We start from the raw sequence: 17,673 nt of genomic DNA on the forward strand, positions 1-17,673 counted from the left end.
TAAACAACAAAGTAAGAGTAACTTAGGTCGGTAATCGATGTTATGTGACGGAGGTCCAAGGTGTGACAGTTGGTCGTGTCGAGTCGAGGCAGAGGCAGAGGTAGACGGGAGATGATCAGTCTGAGAAGACTTTACTCTCTGTCGGTCCTTCTCGAGGTCTCTCGGATGAATCTGGTGGTATAACGAAAATGAATGTGAAAGCAAGGAAGTGACAGCGCGGATAACACCAGAATCGGTAGCGGTAGCGTCGATCCCCAGAGGGTAGTCAAAGCCAGTGATGATCGGGTGGTGTCTCACCGGCTGCTCCTCCCAGTAGAGGCCAAGCCAGTGATGGCAGTGCTCCGGGCAGGTAGTAGCGGTTAACAGTGGCGGACGGTAAAGGGAAAGGACAAAAGAGAACGTTGTCGAAGCTTAGCCCTTAGCTAAAGAAGGTCACCTGGGCTACGACGGAGAGCGTGAGAATGACCAGCAGGAACCTCCCGTGGTGGGCTTAGACAGCTTTCGCTCTCCTGCGGTTGAGGGTTCGGGTTAGATAGGCGCCGAGGGGGGGGGTAGGAGCCAGTGTATCTGCTCTCCAGGAACGTTTTCCACTTTGACACTTCTATGTCGATAAGGGCAAAGGAAAAGTTAATAATCGAAAGGAGACGGGGCCATGAACAGGGCCCGGCAGGTTAGGTAGAAAGAGGCTAGCACCGATAGGAGGGTGGGAAGAGACTTGGATCGCGGGGTCTCGACTATCGAAGGTGCCACGGGTCTTGGCCGGGGTTCTTTCGCTTGTCTCAATATCGAGATGAGTGGAGGGAACGAGGACTGCTGGCGTAGGAATAAGGAATCAAAAGTAAGCCGAGGTCTGAGGTGGAAATCGGCACTCGTCTGCCTTGTGGGACACTATTCCCTAAGTTGACAAGAGAGAATCGAGGATTTAGTGTGGATGAGTTCTACGCCTGGATTTCGCCTTCCCCGCTGTGCACTACATAGTGTAGATGTCATGGCTATTTTAGAACCCAGCTCGAAGAGAAGTACCGGATGAAGTCGCATTGAAGTGTGTAGTGTAGACGCGCGTAGGAAAGGAAAAAAGCCGCCGCCCCTCGTCATCTGTATGCTAATCACTACCATTCCCATCAGTGAATACCACAAAAGTTACTTGGGGCGAAAAAAATCAAACCGCGAATGCGGCTCGGGTACCATACCATCTCTGGAGCAAGCACTCCGTACAGTGATGCGAAAGCAGAGGAACGCTGGAGAGAGGGGGAGGGGCAAGAACCAAGGGGGGTGGGGGCGTGGTCAGACCAGACGACAGGGACAGGGATCTTTTTACGGGCATTCGCCTCTCATTTTCGGCGGTCTCGCCCCGTAGGAGCACTTTTCCCGATGGGCCTAGATTCGCCTTGAATATAGAGTACTGCGACGCTACTCTCTGCTCTGCATTTTGCTGGCTACTGTACCAGAATCCAGCGAGCTGAGACCAATGCGATGTACGTGGCCTACCGCACTTCTTGTTTTCTTGTCTCCTTTATGCCCAGGGGTTATACATCTGTGTGTTAGTGTGTGTGTGTCGGCCAGCGGACCTGGAAGCTGGGAGAGACATTGACGCAGCTCAATTCTCCCAAGTCCCAAGTCCCCCCCCCGACTAGCGATTAGTTCCCTCGCAGCCTTCGTTAGGTCCTTGCAACTCCGGGACCGGATTTCTGGGGCCTTCTGCAGAAGAAAGCGTCTCCCTGTCCTGTAGTGTAGTCTCTGTCGAGCCACTTCCGGTCCTTTCGCTTTTTGTTGCCCTCCCCAATGACCTTCCTGTCTTTCCCGTCCCCTCTCGCCTTCACTCCTATGCATCTATATGAGGGGCCGCTTTGGCTGCGTATCTCACTCACTAAGTACGGATACCTACCTACTTATGCACAAGCACACATGTGTACCACCCGACCAAAGACCCCACTTTCCGCTCCGATAATTTCTGCCCACCACATATCATCTTGGAATCACTGCCCACGGGGACAAACTGCTCAAATCACACCTGGAAATAAAGTACCAACAAGCTTTCGAAATTCCCGCAACTCTATCACCCGGGGAGAGCCCAGCAGCCTCGAGTACCCACAGTCGCACACAGCTAGCTCAGCAATCCTGGAGACTTCGCAATCAAGAGACGTGACAGAGCCACTTGCCCAGCCTTCCTGGTGACAATGGAGGCAGACCGCTGGACGGCGGCGAATCCGATTGCCTGGCTGCTGCTCGCCCCCCTCTCCACTATGCCTACGCCGCCGATCCCACCCTGAAGTGAGCAAACATCGTGTTTGGCAAAGCCTGCTCATCGCATTCTCCAAAATCCCGTCTCGTGTTCTTGGTCCGAAACGGCAACCTCTGCCTGCCAACCACGCCCGTGTCTTTCCGTCCGTCGCTTCGAGTGCTCCGCTACATGTGTAGGAATTTTCACTTCCAATTTAGCGTATGTGACCAACTCCTGCGAACCCCCCACAAGTCGTTCGAGGTTCGTCGGAGACGACTCGGCTTGCATATTGCCGAGACCCTTGCAGACCCGCGTCAACCGCCCTGAATCCTGTATCCTCTCACTCTCGCTCTTTTGCCTTCGCCCTGTGGACAACGATACTTAGAGGCTTCTGTTACGTCGGAAGAAACGACAAAAGTTGTTATATTAATAACTATAGGGCAGACAGGACGCTGTGCTGTGCCCACGTTTGCGCTCCAGGTTATTCAAACATTGGAGACGTCATGCGGAACGCCATGACCCATGCATAGGTACTCTCCCACATTTTGCCTTTTGATAGCTTCTCTGCCCGTCTCTCTACCCAGTCTATAAGCGCGCCGCCCGAGGTCCTGCCTCGATACCATTGTCGCCCGGCTCGTCCTCGTGGCTCTCGTTGTTGATGAACAAGAAGGAGATGAGCACGACCGCCGCGCCGGCCCAGTATACCCAGCTGGAGTACTGCGAGTACTGGATCATCTCGCCGATAAGCGATAGCGGGATCGTCAGCGATAGGCCCACCGTGACCACCAGCGGCGTTGTGAGCAACATGGCGTATGCCCACGACATGTCGCTGATGAAGGACGACACCGAGTTGCCAATTACGATGGCCCAGATCTTGCCCGTTGGGGGGAAGGAGAACTAGATCGTGTTAGGTAGTTCGCTATTAGGCTGAGGGACGAGACGGGGACGACTCACTGGTTCCTGCCCCGAGAAATGCAAAATAAAGAACACCGGCCACAGGAACACCAGATTGAACAGACCGACCAGCCCAAAGAAGAGTGGCATATTCACCCGGTCCTCGTTACCGACCCGCCGCTTCATCACAGTCACGTAGAGACCGTAGATGATGGCACTGACGAACGCCATCATGTCCCCGATGGCGATCTGCGTCGTCGTCTTGTGCGGGAACGACCCGCGGTTCTCGTCGCTCGAGCCCGACAGGTCGACCGTCGAAATGAGAACGATGCCCGTCAGCGACGCCATCACGCCGATGAACTTACGCAGCGTGAAACCTTCGACACCCATCAGCGCGCAGAAGACAAGCGTCCAAACGCTGCTCGTCGAGTTGAGAATCGTCACGCTCCCGACGCTCGTGTACTCGAGGCACGCCGACGCAAAGTAGTTTGCGAAAAACCACAGCATGCAGAACTCGAGGCTGATGACGGCCGTCTCCCGGAACGTCAACCGCTCCACTGGCCTGGTCACCTCGAACCCCTCCATCTCCAGGCTCGGCTCGTCGTCGACCAGTAGCCGCTCGCCCGCCACCGTGTCTTCTTCGTCCTCGGCCGTCTTGGAGCCCGCCTTGCCATGTCGCTGCTCGTTCCAGACCACCATGGCCTCGCGCCGCAAGCCTTCGACACCGTGCTGCATCAGGAAGCGCACCAGCATTGGCACCAGTGACACCGCAAATACCGAAGTGTTCATGTATACCACGAAAAATGGCTTGTCGTACGAATGATCCGAAAATATGTACTGTCCACCGTCAGCCCAAATCCATCACCGTAGCCAATAAGGGGCCTGGCGCATACGGATGCCATAAAGTTGGATATCGTCCAGAGCAGCACGGTCAAAAGCAGTAGTGAAATACCCAGCGTGCGCCTCGCCACGCCGCCCAGTCCCATTTTCGCCTGCCATCCCGACGACCGCACCGTCGACCTTGACCGGGTTGTAGATGCAACAGACGCGCTCAGCCGGTCGGTGCTCGAGAAGGACCTCCTCGGTGGACGACTGTTTGACTCGTGAGCTATCGCAGCGGATAGCATTGGCTCGTTCGGTGCCATGGTTGTTTCAGGGTTTCGCGATCTGTCACAAAGGGATGTGGTGTATTCAGGAAGGATTGTCCGCCGTATGGTAGTCCAAGATCGTCGATGCCGTAGGCATTTGACCACGGGGAGGCAATGACAGAGAATTCGAGCTTCGTTGATGAACGTTTCCAAGGGAGCGGTGGTCAAATGTCTCGTCGCTGACTTGGCGCATGTAAAGCCGGTGCGGGTTGCCGTAGGCCAATGGAGTCTTCGGAGGGTTGGTAACGAGGGTATGTCGATGTTCGGAGCAGGATCACCGGAGACCAGAACCCCGCAAAGAAGCCAGGCACGTTTCTCTCGTCGGACGTGTCGTCCGCGAAGAGGGGCTTTCTTTTCTTCTCGAAGAACGTTGGCTCTTCCCAAAACCAAAAACAAACAAAAAAACAAAGGGATTTATTTGTGTTGACGTTGTTTAGGGGTGTTTCTCCAGGGTTAAGTTTCACTGGTACGGGCCAATACACGCCCCCTGTATTCATCCCGAGTGCCGACCGACCGACCGACCAATAGCCGTAGGGCAGTTGCAGGTCTCAGCCTCTTTGCTCCATTCCCTTTCGACACGTACTTGCTCACAGCACGAGGCTCGGCTTGGTCTCGGTCGCCGCTGGATAAAGCTAGGCACGGCGCCGCGCGGCGGCTTGCAGAATGGTTGCCAGGCCGGAATTGGTGCCGGTCTCCAAACTGGAGCCTAGTGCAGCCTTGGGTTTAGTCTTCCGAGCGGAAACGGCAAGCATGATCCGTCAATCCGAGCTGAAGCTTGATGTCAAATGCCCGAAGATATGAGAGTCCTCATTCAACTCTTTCATGTTGTGAATCGGGATGGGTGTGGTGCCAAGTAAACGTTCATAGGCTCTAGTGGTGAGCAGGTCTAAAGTGACACTCAGAACGAACCTGGCACATCGCAACAAAGATTGACATACTACAAACAAGCCCGTAATCGAATTCAAATGAAACCTCTAAACACCATCCACACCAGTGCAGGATATGCTACATCAAGCCAAGGACAAAATGGATATATGGAAAGGCCCATGGACTGAACACAAATGTGAGTTGGGCCCCGACACTGCATGCGCGCCCTAACCCCTCCTTCTCGCTCAACGTTAACCAACTCAACCGACACCTGCTTAGCAAGAGCATCCGTCCCGGGGGTTCTCAATGGGGATGTTGATGACATCCTGGTAGTCACCGCTGAACTCTTCAGACTCCTCCTGAGCGAGGGCGTTCCGCGCGATAACTAGTTGATATTGTCAGTAACTCTCTCGAGCGCTTGAGCGCGCAATGGATGTGACCAACCTTCGAACGCCTGCTCAACATTGATGGCCTCCTTTGCACTGGTCTCGAAGTAGGGGATTCCGCCCTTGGACTGGCAAAAGGTCATCGCGCGCTTGGTAGAGATCTACAGAGCGTTAGGACATAGTTCCAGCATCGATGATCCCGGGCGCACTTACCACTCTCTTGCTCTCCTCGACATCGATCTTGTTTCCGAGAACGACCTGATCCCTTATCAGCGCTAATCTTCTGTTATCTTGGGCATTGACGGCAACTAACAAATGGGAAGTTGTCGGGGTCGCGCGGTGAAGCCTGGATCAGAAACTCGTCCCTCCAGCTGTCCAGAGCATCAAAACTCTTGGAGTTGTTGACGTCGTAGACGAGCACGCAGCAGTCGGCGCCGCGGTAGAATGCGACACCCAGAGACTGGAAACGCTCCTGTCCCGCCGTGTCCCAGAGCTACCATCCTCCATCATTAGCATAGTCCGTGTGTGTGATCGGGTAGCTTATCGGTGTTTGCCCACCTGCATAGTAACCTGGCGGTCGTCGACGAGAACCTCGCGGGTCAGGAAGTCGGCGCCGATCGTGGCTTTGTAGCTTGCACTGAACTTCTTGTTGACCTAAATCCGGCGAAATGTCACGTTAGCCGGTGTCCCAACCTATCACTGGTTGTCGCCAGGCGGATGGGTAGAGACTCACATATTGGTTCATCAGACTCGTCTTACCGACACCGCTGTCGCCAAGGATAATGACCTGCAAAGTAGCGACACCGTCAATTATGCTGCGCAGAGATTCTGTCGGTCGCGTTCAGGGAAGCTCACCTTGAGAAGGACCTTCTTTCTCGATGACATCGTAGATATTTGGGGTATGTGGGAGTTAAAGTTGGGGGAAAGTCAGGCGTCGACAGGTTGTCGGTCTGCGCAGTCAAAGAGACTTTCAGCGTCGCGGATGGATCAGGTATCGGTTCGGATGTCGAAATGGTCGAAAACGGACCGGTGTCGTACTTCAGGGGTGGTTGGTTGGAGTCGACTGCAGGCCGACACACGTCGAAGCACGGAGAGTGATGGTGGATGTTGACGGGGAAGGCCTGCGGTACTGAGAGCTCTCGTCACATTTCCAGGTTTCGGCCTATCAGAGAGCTGCTTCTGTGCTGGGTCTAACCAGGAAACGGTCCTGAGGCGCCTTTCGTCAGGTGCATTCCGCTTTTGCAAATGTGGCTGACGTAAGGAGGTTTACCTTAATGCGAGTCCCCCAAGGCGCTGGAATGACGCTGGCATGACTTGCTGGAGCACCGGAGCGCCTGGACGCACTGCAGCGGACTCCCCACACGACGCCCAGAGCTGCTCCAGCCACATTTACATCTCATCTCAACGACGCTCCAGGCGGCGGCTAAGTGCGGAAGCAACGCACTCACGCCTCCCAAGAGTCTAAGACCTCCATCGCTCGCGTCACATGTATGCTGCTGTGGGCGAACACGCTGCAAGACTACACTCGTAGCCCAGCATGCGCTGATGGGACTTTTGAGACACATCTCACCCGATCCTCATGGCGGATGAAGATCTCTTAACCAAGGTCCACGGCCTGAGCGACCTTGAGCTCGCCGTCCTGCTGTGCCTGGTAAACCGAGAACACTGCATCGTCAGCACTCCGCCCGTTGCCCTCAACGAACTGATTGAAGAGCTTCAGCTCGTGTGTACGCCCCGGGTCATGATATTATCTAGACACTGACCTCTCCAGATTACAACCAAGACCTTCGGTCTGAAGTGCGCCGTCGTGGATTGCACCCCGCAAACCACCCTCGAGGACTTTGCATCCTCAATCCTCACCGCCCCGTCGCCCACAGCGACGAGATCCGGCTCACCCCTCCGCACTCGTAATGAGCCCTCCTACTTCTCACACGCGGGCATCTTCCCCCTGACTGCCGTCACTGCCTCGAGCCCGACCGGCCCTGGCGGCGCAGCCAGCTACTCCATCGCCAACGTTGTCCTGGCCCGGAACCTCGACCGCGCCCCCAAGGCCGTGCAGATCCAGGCCCTCGAGCTGCTCCGCACGCGTCGCATCTTCACTCGCACCTCCGTCCAGACCGCGCCCAAACAGTTCCTTTTCGTGGCCGCCCTGGGTGCCGAGAGCGGTGGCAAGGCGCACGTCACGTTGCATCTGAACGACTACTTCTTCATCGCGCACTGGCACGATCCCGACGACGGCTTTGCCAATCTGGATGAGGCGTACGATGTCACCGACGGTGCCGAGACCGCCAGTACCGAAAGCGTGGTCAAGAAGAGCATCAACGGTGATGTATTGGCCGTCAGCGACGATCCCGTTTTCGGCGAAGGGGTAAGTGATTTCGTCCGCGAGACGGGTCCAATCTGAGCTGAGCTGACCTGTTGTAGGACATCGCGGCTCTTGCGAAGCTCAGCCGAGAGGTGCATATCGACGTGGATGTGCTGCGTTACCAGATGGACATGGTCACATACTTGAGGATGCACCGCGCAGTTGCAGGTGGCATTGAGCCAGTCGCAACCAAACACCTGGAACAGTTGCTCAAGTGTCTCGCACCATTACATGGCCTAGACTATGTCACGCCCGCTCTCGTTCATTTGGCTACTAGGAAGGTCTACCTGCATCGAATCCGGATAGTGCACCCTCGTCAGGAGCGGAGCATGCAGTGGGGCAGTCAGTTAGAGGCCATCGAGGCGATACTCGAAGGTATTGGCCCCGAGGACGTCATTGAAGACGTAATAGGGATGGTGACGGCGCCGCTATGAATGCAGACGTGAGCAACGGTTAGGGATCGTGGTGTATTCTAAATGACCTAGCCCGACGAGCTTTTCGCCCTTGACACCCATAGAAAGCATACAAGACATAGAACGCCTGCCCCTCGATCTGTATACTGATGCGTGTTCCGCCGTTTAATATTCGTTAGTCTCCAGCACAGCGACTCGTAATCGAACATTCCCATTTCTGTCGTGGAATTAAAAATCTATAAAATTACAAGCCAGCCAACGCCAGGGGGAGGCCCTCGCAACATCGTCACAGGACGGCTGGTTGACTTAGTTGACCTGGTTGACCCTGCACTGCCAGCCGGAGCCGGGAGAGAGGAGCGGTAAGCTGCGTGCTCTGTTAGCATTGATCGATAAGTCTAAACGGGGCCAGTACTTGCCTAGCGCCGAGGCACCAGCCTAGCTCATTGCCCTTGATCTTCTTGGCAATCTTGACCTCGCGGTCAATAGGCATCTCGTATCCGGTGTGAAGGAGGGCCATCATGAAGTTAAGATCGAGGCAGTGCTCGGGGCGACCCTGGAGTTCATTGAGCGCACCCGGAATGCTGGCGAACAGGTCCCAAGACTTCTCGCCGCCGCACACAGAGTTGGCAAGGTCGTGCATCTCGCGGAGGGTGAAGGAGTCGGGCATGCCGAGAGGCTTGGTACGGTCGTAAAAGTAGGAGAAGATGTAAACGTCTTCGCGACTGAAGGTTTTGGCCAGCGAAGGCTGATGAACACCGTTGAAGGAGCAGGGAGCGAGCTTGCAGTCCTCATCCTTCTTCAAAATCTTCTCGGCGAGGTTGCGGCACTGAGCGGGGGCGGCCTGAGAGGGGCCGGTCATGTTGAAAGTCATCGTCTTGCCGAGAGGGTGGTTGTCGTCCAGCTCGACCTCAACCTCCCTAACCATGCCGGGGGCGATGCACGGGTGGACAATGGGCTGCTTGACCCAACTGTCGTCGGACTTCTTGCTCTCGAAGATATCCTGGATCAGGGCCTTGTGTACGGCCTTGCGCGCGCTCATCAAGCCGTATCCGAGGTGGGAGTGCTGGTAGAGCTCGAACTTTTGTCCGCCGAAGGCGAGGTCGTACTTGTGGTCGCCCTCCGCGAGCTTCTCCGGCATGCCTCCGTCCGCAGCTCCCTTGAAGGTGGGCTCGAAAACAATCTGGGTAGAACCACCGCCGAGGTCGAAGACGGCAGCTGTGGGGCTCTTGTCGGGTCCGCCAATCTTACCGAGAAGGTAGTTGGTCGTGATCCAGGCGTATACGCCCTCGTCGGCACCGTCCATGATGGCAACACCGTTATCCTCCTTGGCGACAACGGGGAAAGGGTACTTGGTCTCGAGACGGTTGCGAACGGCCGTGAGAATCTTTTCAGCATTCTCAGCTCCGACCATGCGAAGTCCAGCCGTCGCTTTCACTGCTACAGGACTGCAAGACTTGAGCTTGTCGGGAACGGTTTGCATGGCGACTTCCATCAAGTTATCGAGAGTCGCCGCAGCAGCCTCCGGGTCGTCCTTATACTTGCTGAGACCGCCGACCGACTTCTCCGTCATCTTGAACTCTTCGTGCTCGAGCTCAGGAGTAGAACCGCAGTTGTTGAACTTGTAGACATGGATTCGGGAGCCTGTACTGCCAGCGTCGATCATCAGGACATACTGAACGATGGGCTTCGACTTGGAGCTGGACTGGGTGCACTTGTTGGTGCCGTAGGAGGCATCCGCGGGAACTTGGCCACCGGCGCCGCCTTTCGAGACTGTACCTTGTTAGCATCCTCGCCGGCCGCGCTGGCATGGCTGCATACCTCCTCCCTCATTGTAGACGTTTACGCCTCTAGGAGACATATACCAGAAGAGGAAGACGACGAAGAAGGCGATGGCCCCCGTCCGCATCCACCTCGTCTTCTGTGCTTGAGACATACCACTCAGTCGTCCAAGCAGACCAGTATTCCGTTGAGCAGGCGCGAACCGACCGGGCTTTTCGTGTGGGTCTCGGGCGGGTTGCTTCGTCGGCAGTGACACAGATGTTCTTCGCATTGGCAGCGTGTTGTCGGGTATTTAGTTGAGCACTAGGTGACGCATTCGAGATATGCCGCCGTCGAAGAGGGTGGAGGGGAACAAAGGAGTGGACTGGGACCGGGAGCCGATTACAAAGGTAGCACGGTGACTCGAGGTTCAAGAAGAGGTGCGCGTGGCCGGGTGAGAAAAGGAAAAGAAAAAAGAGCGGACGGGATGGTGCTACGACTTTAGAAGGAAGCGCGAAATTCGTGCCTATGTAAGGAGGCGTCAAAGGGGGGACCAGAGATGCAAGGTACAGTTGGCCTCGAAGGGGGTTCGATGGCAATTGCAGATTTTCTCTTGGCTGAGAGGTCATCAAAAGCCCGGACACCCCTGCTGAGTGTGGCAGTTTGCTAATCTTGAGTGCGGCTGCGGGGACGACGCGAGCCTACTAGATTGCTGGAAAGTCGGCAATGCTCTGAATGCGTCCCTCTTAATGGCTCCGCGATTGGGGCAGGGCCTGTCGTTCCCTGCTACGCCCCCCTGCATGGGCTTGTGTACGCACCGCTTTGCGCTCCTTGTTCTGTTCCTCCAGCTTACTCTGCTAACCTCCAGGGGGACTGGCCTTGGTACGGTAGCAGGTAAGGAGCACATTGACCAACACTTACCTAATGATCAGCTTGATGGCAAGCCACGTGTGGCGCATATCACCGGATCCAACACTGTGACAGATTCCTGGAAGCTTCTCGGTCATCATCAATTACGACTACGCCTGGTGCCTTGGATGTTGATAGTACATAACTGAGGGACTGGAAACGATTCAAGCAGTTGCACTTTGAGACCTTTTCTCACAAGCAATCGGCCCCTTGAATCAGTAGCCTCGCCCTCAAATTTCATTGTTACGATCACTCGAGCAGGCATAGCTTTCAGTCGACCCATAGCAGTACCAACATGGACGTGCATCTCTTGGTGTACGATCTGTCCCGGGGTTTGGCCAGGCAAATGTCCCAGGGCCTGCTCGGGTTCCATCTTGATGCCATCTACCACACGTCGGTTGAGCTCAACGGCCGCGAGTATGTCTACGACGGCGGCATCGTTGCCATCACTCCGGGGTCGTCTCACCTGGGGCAACCCATGGAGCGGATCTTTCTGGGGAAGACGGAGCTGCCCATGGATGTGATTGAGGAATTCTTGGAGTCCCTCAGGCCAATCTTTACAGTCGAGGTGAGATCTGTTCCACACCCCTCACGGATCAGAACAGAAGATGTTGACCGGATCTCAGGCCTACGACTTGTGGAAGCACAACTGCAACAACTTCTCAGACTCCCTTGCCCAGTTCTTGCTTGGGAAGGGCATCCCAGAGCATATCATCAAGATGCCCGATGCTGTTCTCAGCTCCCCAATGGGCAGAATGCTCATGCCCCAGCTGAACCAGACCATCAACTCCAGCAGACAGAATGGTTCAATTCTTGGAATCCAGAGCCCTCATTCCACCAACGGCTATGGATCAGCACCGCAGCCCACGAAACACCAAGCGAAGGTCAGAGTTGTTCACGGCTCCCAGGAACTGGACGATGCTCTCAAGGCTGCAAAGAAGTCTTGTGCCGTCGTTCTTTTCACCTCTGCAACCTGTCCGCCGTGCAGAGCCATCTCGCCCGTGTTTGATGAACTGTCTGCAGAAGCTGCCGACAAGGCTGCTTTTATCAAGGTCGACGTTGCCCAGCTTACGCCGCTTCCTGGGAAGAACTACCCTCGCGCGACCCCGACGTTCATCACGTATTTGCATGGGGAAAAGGAGAATGAGTGGGCTGGCGCTGACCCCGCTGCTCTTCGAGGCAACGTCCAACTCCTGCTGCAGATGGCCTGGCCGCGGCATCCTCACGAGTCTCTCAACCTGCCAAGCTTCTCTAACCCGAATGCAGAACCAGTGCTGTTTTCCAAGGTGCCACCGCTGTTCAAGCTGCTAGGAAAGATGGGTTCTACGGCAAACGAGCCAGTCGTTCAGGGGATGAAGCAGTTTGTTGAGGCTCGTGACAAGGAGGGCGCTGCCGCCGCCATTCTTCCAAACATGTGCGAGGTCTCGGCGCTCATACAGAAGTCAATCGAGTCCCTACCTATCGAGATCATGTTCACTATTGTTGACCTCTTCCGATGTGGGCTCGTGGATGCCAGGTTCAGCGGCTTCTTCGCCGAGGAGCCGGAGCACAAAACCGTCTTGGCAGTTCTCAATTTTGTCAATTCGCACAGCGAATGCCCCTATGCCCTGCGGTTGGTAACGTTGCAGATGGCGTGCAATCTCTTCTCAACGCCGCTGTTCCCAGAAGAAATCCTCCGCAACGAGGCGCTGAGGGCTCCGATCATCCAGTTGATCTCGTCGAGCTTCCTCGATGACAGCCACAATAACGTGCGCGTATCTGCCTCTTCGCTCATGTTCAACCTAGCTCTGTTCAGCAACAAGGCAAGACGAGAGAAATCAGGGGGCGTGCTGCCCGAGGGCGACACGGTCGAACTGGCTGCATCGGTTTTGGAGGCCATAGGACAAGAGGAGTCCTCTCCGGAGGCTCTACAGGGCATGTTGCTCGCATTAGGTAACTTGGTGTATTGCGCACCGGCTGACAGTGAAGTATCGGATCTACTGAGGGCAATGGACGCAGAGGATGCGATTATGGCAAAGAAGAAGCAATTCCCAAATGAGAAGATGGTGGCAGAGGTGGGCTCTGAGCTTCTGGGCAAGGGACTTAGACGGCTGTGACAGGCCCTGTAAGATATTAGACGGCGTGGCGTTGGGCGTTGACACCGTCAAACAAGTGTCGGGCTGTCTCTACCAAGTAGGTTTTTGTTTGCATAGACTATTTCTTTACTGCAACTTCACATTCGAGCTGACCACATGACTTATTTTCTTTTCTCAGTCAACGGGGCAGCGCCTCCTTCTGAATCCGTTGTATTGGCCGGGTCTCCTCTTTTTCTTCATTGCCATCTCACTGCATCAACTCAACACGAGTGCCAGTCGACCGAATTCTTGTCCGCAGAGGCAATACGTACCGCCACCCCTGCCGTCTACCCTAGGCGGACAGCACACCGCACAGGAAAGCATGGTGCCCCAGCAACTCGGCCCCACCAGACTTGTACCCAATCAGGCAACTAAGTAAACAAGCCCGACCACCTCGATTTGTGATGTGGGCCTCACAACGACATCGATACCGCACAATCATCGACGAACTCAAGCAGGCTTTGCGAGAATTATCTCTCGATCACCGACTGCTTCCGCCAGTGGTTTCCGAGATGCCGTCTCTATACTCGTCTGCTTCAACCCCGTCGCTGCGGTCGCACGATGGGCCGGTCAAGGTGGACGGGGGAGGCAATGTCCGGGTCGTCGTTCGAGTCCGGGCATTCCTGCCCAGAGGTGAGAGGCTCATCGATACGAACCGAACGAGGCTGATCAGATTCTGCAGAAATCGAGCGCGGTGCCGAGTGCCTGGTAGAGATGGACCCCATCACCCAGCAGACGACGCTGCGAGTGCCGAACGACAATGACCCAGCGAATGCGAAAGCGAAGGCCCGAAAGATTATAGAGGAGAAGACATTCACTTTCGATAATTCGTTTTGGAGCCACGACATCAATGACAAGTACTATGCACACCAGGAGGAAGTCTACAACAGCCTGGGCGAGGAGTTCCTCGACCACAACTTTGAGGGCTACCACACCTGCATCTTCGCCTATGGCCAGACGGGTTCCGGCAAGAGTTACACGATGATGGGTACGCCAGACCAGCCGGGCTTGATTCCCCGAACGTGCGAAGATCTCTTCGAGCGAATCGAGGCCGCGCAGAACGAGACGCCCAATATTTCCTACAATGTCAGAGTTTCTTACTTTGAGGTGTACAACGAACACGTCCGCGACCTGCTGGTTCCGGTCGTGCCACACCAGCCGCCCTATTACCTCAAGATCAGAGAGTCTCCGACGGAGGGGCCGTACGTGAAGGACCTGACCGAAGTGCCGGTTCGGAATCTCAACGAGATCCTGCGGTACATGACCATGGGAGACAGATCGAGGACCGTGGCCAGCACCCGGATGAACGACACTAGCAGTCGCAGTCACGCAGTCTTCACCATCATGCTGAAGCAAATCCATCACGACATGGAGACGGATGAGACGACGGAGCGCAGCTCGCGTATCAGACTGGTCGACCTGGCCGGCAGCGAGCGCGCCAAGGCTACCGAGGCAACGGGCCAGCGACTTCGCGAGGGCAGCAACATCAACAAGTCGCTGACAACGCTCGGTCGAGTGATAGGGGCCCTCGCCGATGCCAAGCCGGGCTCGAGAAAGCGCAACAAGGATGTCGTCCCGTACCGAGACTCGATCCTCACGTGGCTGTTAAAGGACTCGCTGGGAGGCAACAGCAAGACGGCCATGATCGCCTGCATCGCGCCTTCGGACTACGAGGAGACCTTGTCGACGCTCCGTTACGCAGACCAGGCCAAGCGTATCCGCACGCGTGCGATTGTCAACCAGGACCAGATCTCGTCTGCGGAGCGCGACGCCCAGATTGCCGCCATGGCGGAGGAGATTCGCGCCCTTCAGCTCTCAGTTTCGGAGTCGCGACGGCGGGAGAAGGACACCAAGGAGCAGGAGGAGAAGCTGGAGGAGTACCAGAACCATGTTGCCACGATGCAGCGCATGATGGAGGAGCGCAGTCTCGTCGCGGAGGGCAAGATCCGCAGCCTGCAGACGGAGAACGAAGCGCTGCGATTGCACCTGAAGCTCGCACTCGAGAGCCTCAAGAACCCGATCCCGGCCGTCACGATCAATCCGCCGCAGCCGGAGGAGGCAGAGGGCAACACTCAGGACAGATCGGCGGAGTCAGACGACAAGGAGAAGGCAGACGATGGCGAGTCATTATACGACGACTCAGACGACACGGCATACGACTCGGACGTCATGGAGAACAATGCCAGCGACATGCAAGAGTACATGCGCAGCCTGCTCAGCGACCTGGGCATGTTCCGCAGGAAGATTGGAGACGACAAGGAGCGCTGGGTCGTGGAGAAGGCAAGCTTGGCAACCAGACTGGGCGTCTAGAGACGCGGAGAAGGAATGTCGGATTGGGTTATTGATAGTTGTACAAAGTGTCAAGATCACGACGGTAAGCAGCGTGGTGTTTTAGGAGTCTTTAGTATTCAGGGATAGGGCTGCTTAGGACGAAAATTGCATAGTATGCGCGCCAACATATGTGTCCCCATTTCATACGGGCGCCCGGGACCAGGACAATACGGCAGAGATGAACTGGGAACCGCTTTCCGGGATCAGGTGAGACCTCAATGTCCACGTCACGATTGAAACCTGTAGAGTACGACCCGTCCAGCCAGATTACGTCCGTAGTAGACGTTCGTCCTTCTTGACAGGTTCTTTTCCACACAGACCGGATCCCAGACCGGGCTTCGTTCGGCGGCTCCTTGTGAGAGAGGCCGGGCAGGTAGGTCCCAGGCAGTTTGGAAATAGGGATGCCGCTGTCAGGGCCGGGGCCGATCAGACTAGGAGTCAGGGATGTAGCATTAGGAAGGGACGACGACAAACAAGCTGGTGAACTAAAGTTGCCGTGCTATATGAACTGTGGGCTACAGAGTGGAGAGTCCGACCTAGACTTGCAACATGGTGTAACCTGACGAGTTGACGCGCAAACGCGCGCGAAGTGCAGGATGCTATAGGAGATGTGGGACATGATATCTTACTTGGCAGCACGTATACTGCGAGACAGCACATAAGCTAGTCCCCACCCCCCTGACACCCCGCGATGAGGGAAAGGGGGGAAGTATAAATGTAAGCGAGAAGCTTTAGGCGTGGAGTACTCGGTTTGGTGTGGTGTTTGACATTGATTGGGCAGACGCCTTCGCGATGCAGAGGCCCGATCAAAAAGCCTGAATTCTGGGGGGGGCTCGTGGTCCGTGAAACTGGACGTCAACTACACTACCCAGCTGCGGGAGGGTGAATTGCGTTGGATTGCTTGGGATTGCCACGGCAAACGCATGCATGGGACGCCCGCGGCTGACGAGTATCTGATCTGCGATCTACACCACGCCCGGCTAAGCGGCAGCCATGAAAACCAGACCCTGCGACCTCTCCTGCTCTATTCAATATATTTAGGAGGTTGGAAACTGCGTGGCCGTATGATTGAAAGTAACAAGAGGGCAGAAGCTCCAGGAGGAGAGGGGAACAATAGCGGCGCTGGGCCAGGAACCCCAGGACTACGGACGAGAATCCCTGCACATCATGCTCCGCGGAATTTGTCCAGTGCCTTCCTGCACCTCTAGGCTACGTGCGTACGGAACAAGCAAATGTACGGATCGACTGACGAGTTGCCAATGAGGCTCAGGGTCGGGAAGCGAGGGGCCGATAGAGTGTGGGATGTGACGACGTGCCTAGAGTCAATTGGATATAATGGGCGTGTGCCCTTTACGTGCTTTGGTATCGCGTGTCAGCTCAGACGTTGCGGACGGGACGCCAAGTGGTGTGCCCGCACGGTAGTGCTGTAGTCCGGATTGGCGAGGGCATCATCGGGGACCCGACACCCTGGGTTCCGGGAGTACACTGCGCAACGATTGGCCGGCAGCCCAGAAGGCAAGGGCTTTCTCTGCATATCACTGCCTCGGCAGACAAGGCATCGTTTCCAACGGCACATTGGACTGTGTCTTGTCGAGTTGGACGGACGTGTGGACGTGGCTATACTGCGACTCCTATTCCACTGGACTCCATATGGAACCCGCAACTGGCCCCGATTCGCTTCGGCGCTGGGCCGTATTTCCACGGCACGGCACAAGCCTGGGCCCCGGTCCCTGTTCCCAGATTGATCTGCCCCCAATTGATTAATCAATCCCCCTGATTGTCTCTCCCTGTGGTTATGCAAGCTCGCACTGAGATGGTCGTGAGGGCGCAGCAGAGCAACAGCAGCAGCAGCAGCAGCAGCAGCAGCAGCAGCAGCAACAACAACAACCTTCTCGAATGTGAACCTGAAGGTTCCGTCTTTGCTTCTCCTGCCCATCTTAGTTGCCGCATGCTGTCACTGGCCACGATGATGTTTCAGGGCAGTAAGATGTTCCCACCAAGGTTCTCTAATCCCTGGGGTAGGAGGGGGCACCGCTGTCCTTTTAGCCATCTTTTCACTCAGTAACAGCTCCAAGGGTCGCCGTTGCTACCTACTTCTGGTCGAGATAACAGTTGCCCCTAGCGCCCTTGATCAATTGTTTTCTAGCGTTAGTTCCAGCATCTTCGGTGCACGTCTCCAAAGACGGGACGGATGGCCGTGGGCGCTGGCTGTCGCAAGGACGTCGCCACGATTGGTTGCCCTTGGTCTATTTGTCTGGCTCGTGTCG

General features: G+C 55.9%; 6 protein-coding genes across 6 annotated transcripts; 3 read left to right on the forward strand and 3 right to left on the reverse strand.

The window, feature by feature from the left end:
* Window positions 1-2,806: 2,806 nt before the first annotated feature.
* LY79DRAFT_512070 (uncharacterized protein) lies at window positions 2,807-4,260 on the reverse strand (the record flags this gene model as incomplete). Its single annotated transcript, XM_060554326.1, has 3 exons — window positions 2,807-3,118; window positions 3,176-3,952; window positions 4,009-4,260. 3 exons carry the CDS (start codon window positions 4,258-4,260, stop codon window positions 2,807-2,809), a joined length of 1,341 nt encoding a protein of 446 aa, XP_060415965.1.
* Window positions 4,261-5,054: 794 nt separating this feature from the next.
* On the reverse strand, window positions 5,055-6,401 carry LY79DRAFT_682761 (ras family protein; the record flags this gene model as incomplete). Its single annotated transcript, XM_060564592.1, has 7 exons — window positions 5,055-5,515; window positions 5,575-5,677; window positions 5,730-5,774; window positions 5,830-6,009; window positions 6,075-6,170; window positions 6,250-6,303; window positions 6,372-6,401. 7 exons carry the CDS (start codon window positions 6,399-6,401, stop codon window positions 5,406-5,408), a joined length of 618 nt encoding a protein of 205 aa, XP_060415966.1. The 3' UTR covers window positions 5,055-5,405.
* A 694-nt stretch (window positions 6,402-7,095) lies between these two features.
* LY79DRAFT_589008 (uncharacterized protein) lies at window positions 7,096-8,315 on the forward strand (the record flags this gene model as incomplete). The annotated part of the gene is made up of 3 exons (XM_060560985.1): window positions 7,096-7,239; window positions 7,288-7,884; window positions 7,941-8,315. The coding sequence occupies 3 exons, from the start codon at window positions 7,096-7,098 to the stop codon at window positions 8,313-8,315; spliced, it is 1,116 nt and encodes a 371-aa protein (XP_060415967.1).
* Window positions 8,316-8,600: 285 nt separating this feature from the next.
* LY79DRAFT_589009 (GDA1/CD39 family protein) lies at window positions 8,601-10,344 on the reverse strand (the record flags this gene model as incomplete). Its single annotated transcript, XM_060560986.1, has 3 exons — window positions 8,601-8,658; window positions 8,711-10,064; window positions 10,113-10,344. 3 exons carry the CDS (start codon window positions 10,342-10,344, stop codon window positions 8,601-8,603), a joined length of 1,644 nt encoding a protein of 547 aa, XP_060415968.1.
* A 577-nt stretch (window positions 10,345-10,921) lies between these two features.
* Window positions 10,922-13,192, forward strand: LY79DRAFT_629045 (PUL domain-containing protein). Its single transcript, XM_060562145.1, has 2 exons — window positions 10,922-11,529; window positions 11,588-13,192. Exons 1-2 carry the CDS (start codon window positions 11,257-11,259, stop codon window positions 13,055-13,057), a joined length of 1,743 nt encoding a protein of 580 aa, XP_060415969.1. The 5' UTR covers window positions 10,922-11,256; the 3' UTR covers window positions 13,058-13,192.
* Window positions 13,193-13,587: 395 nt separating this feature from the next.
* On the forward strand, window positions 13,588-15,385 carry LY79DRAFT_512061 (kinesin motor domain-containing protein; the record flags this gene model as incomplete). The annotated part of the gene is made up of 2 exons (XM_060554325.1): window positions 13,588-13,708; window positions 13,758-15,385. The coding sequence occupies 2 exons, from the start codon at window positions 13,588-13,590 to the stop codon at window positions 15,383-15,385; spliced, it is 1,749 nt and encodes a 582-aa protein (XP_060415970.1).
* Window positions 15,386-17,673: the final 2,288 nt, after the last annotated feature.

The sequence above is a fragment of the Colletotrichum navitas genome (genome assembly GCF_030913465.1).
Source record: "Colletotrichum navitas strain CBS 125086 chromosome Unknown LY79scaffold_18, whole genome shotgun sequence".
In the NCBI taxonomy this organism is placed as follows: Eukaryota; Fungi; Ascomycota; class Sordariomycetes; order Glomerellales; family Glomerellaceae; genus Colletotrichum; species Colletotrichum navitas.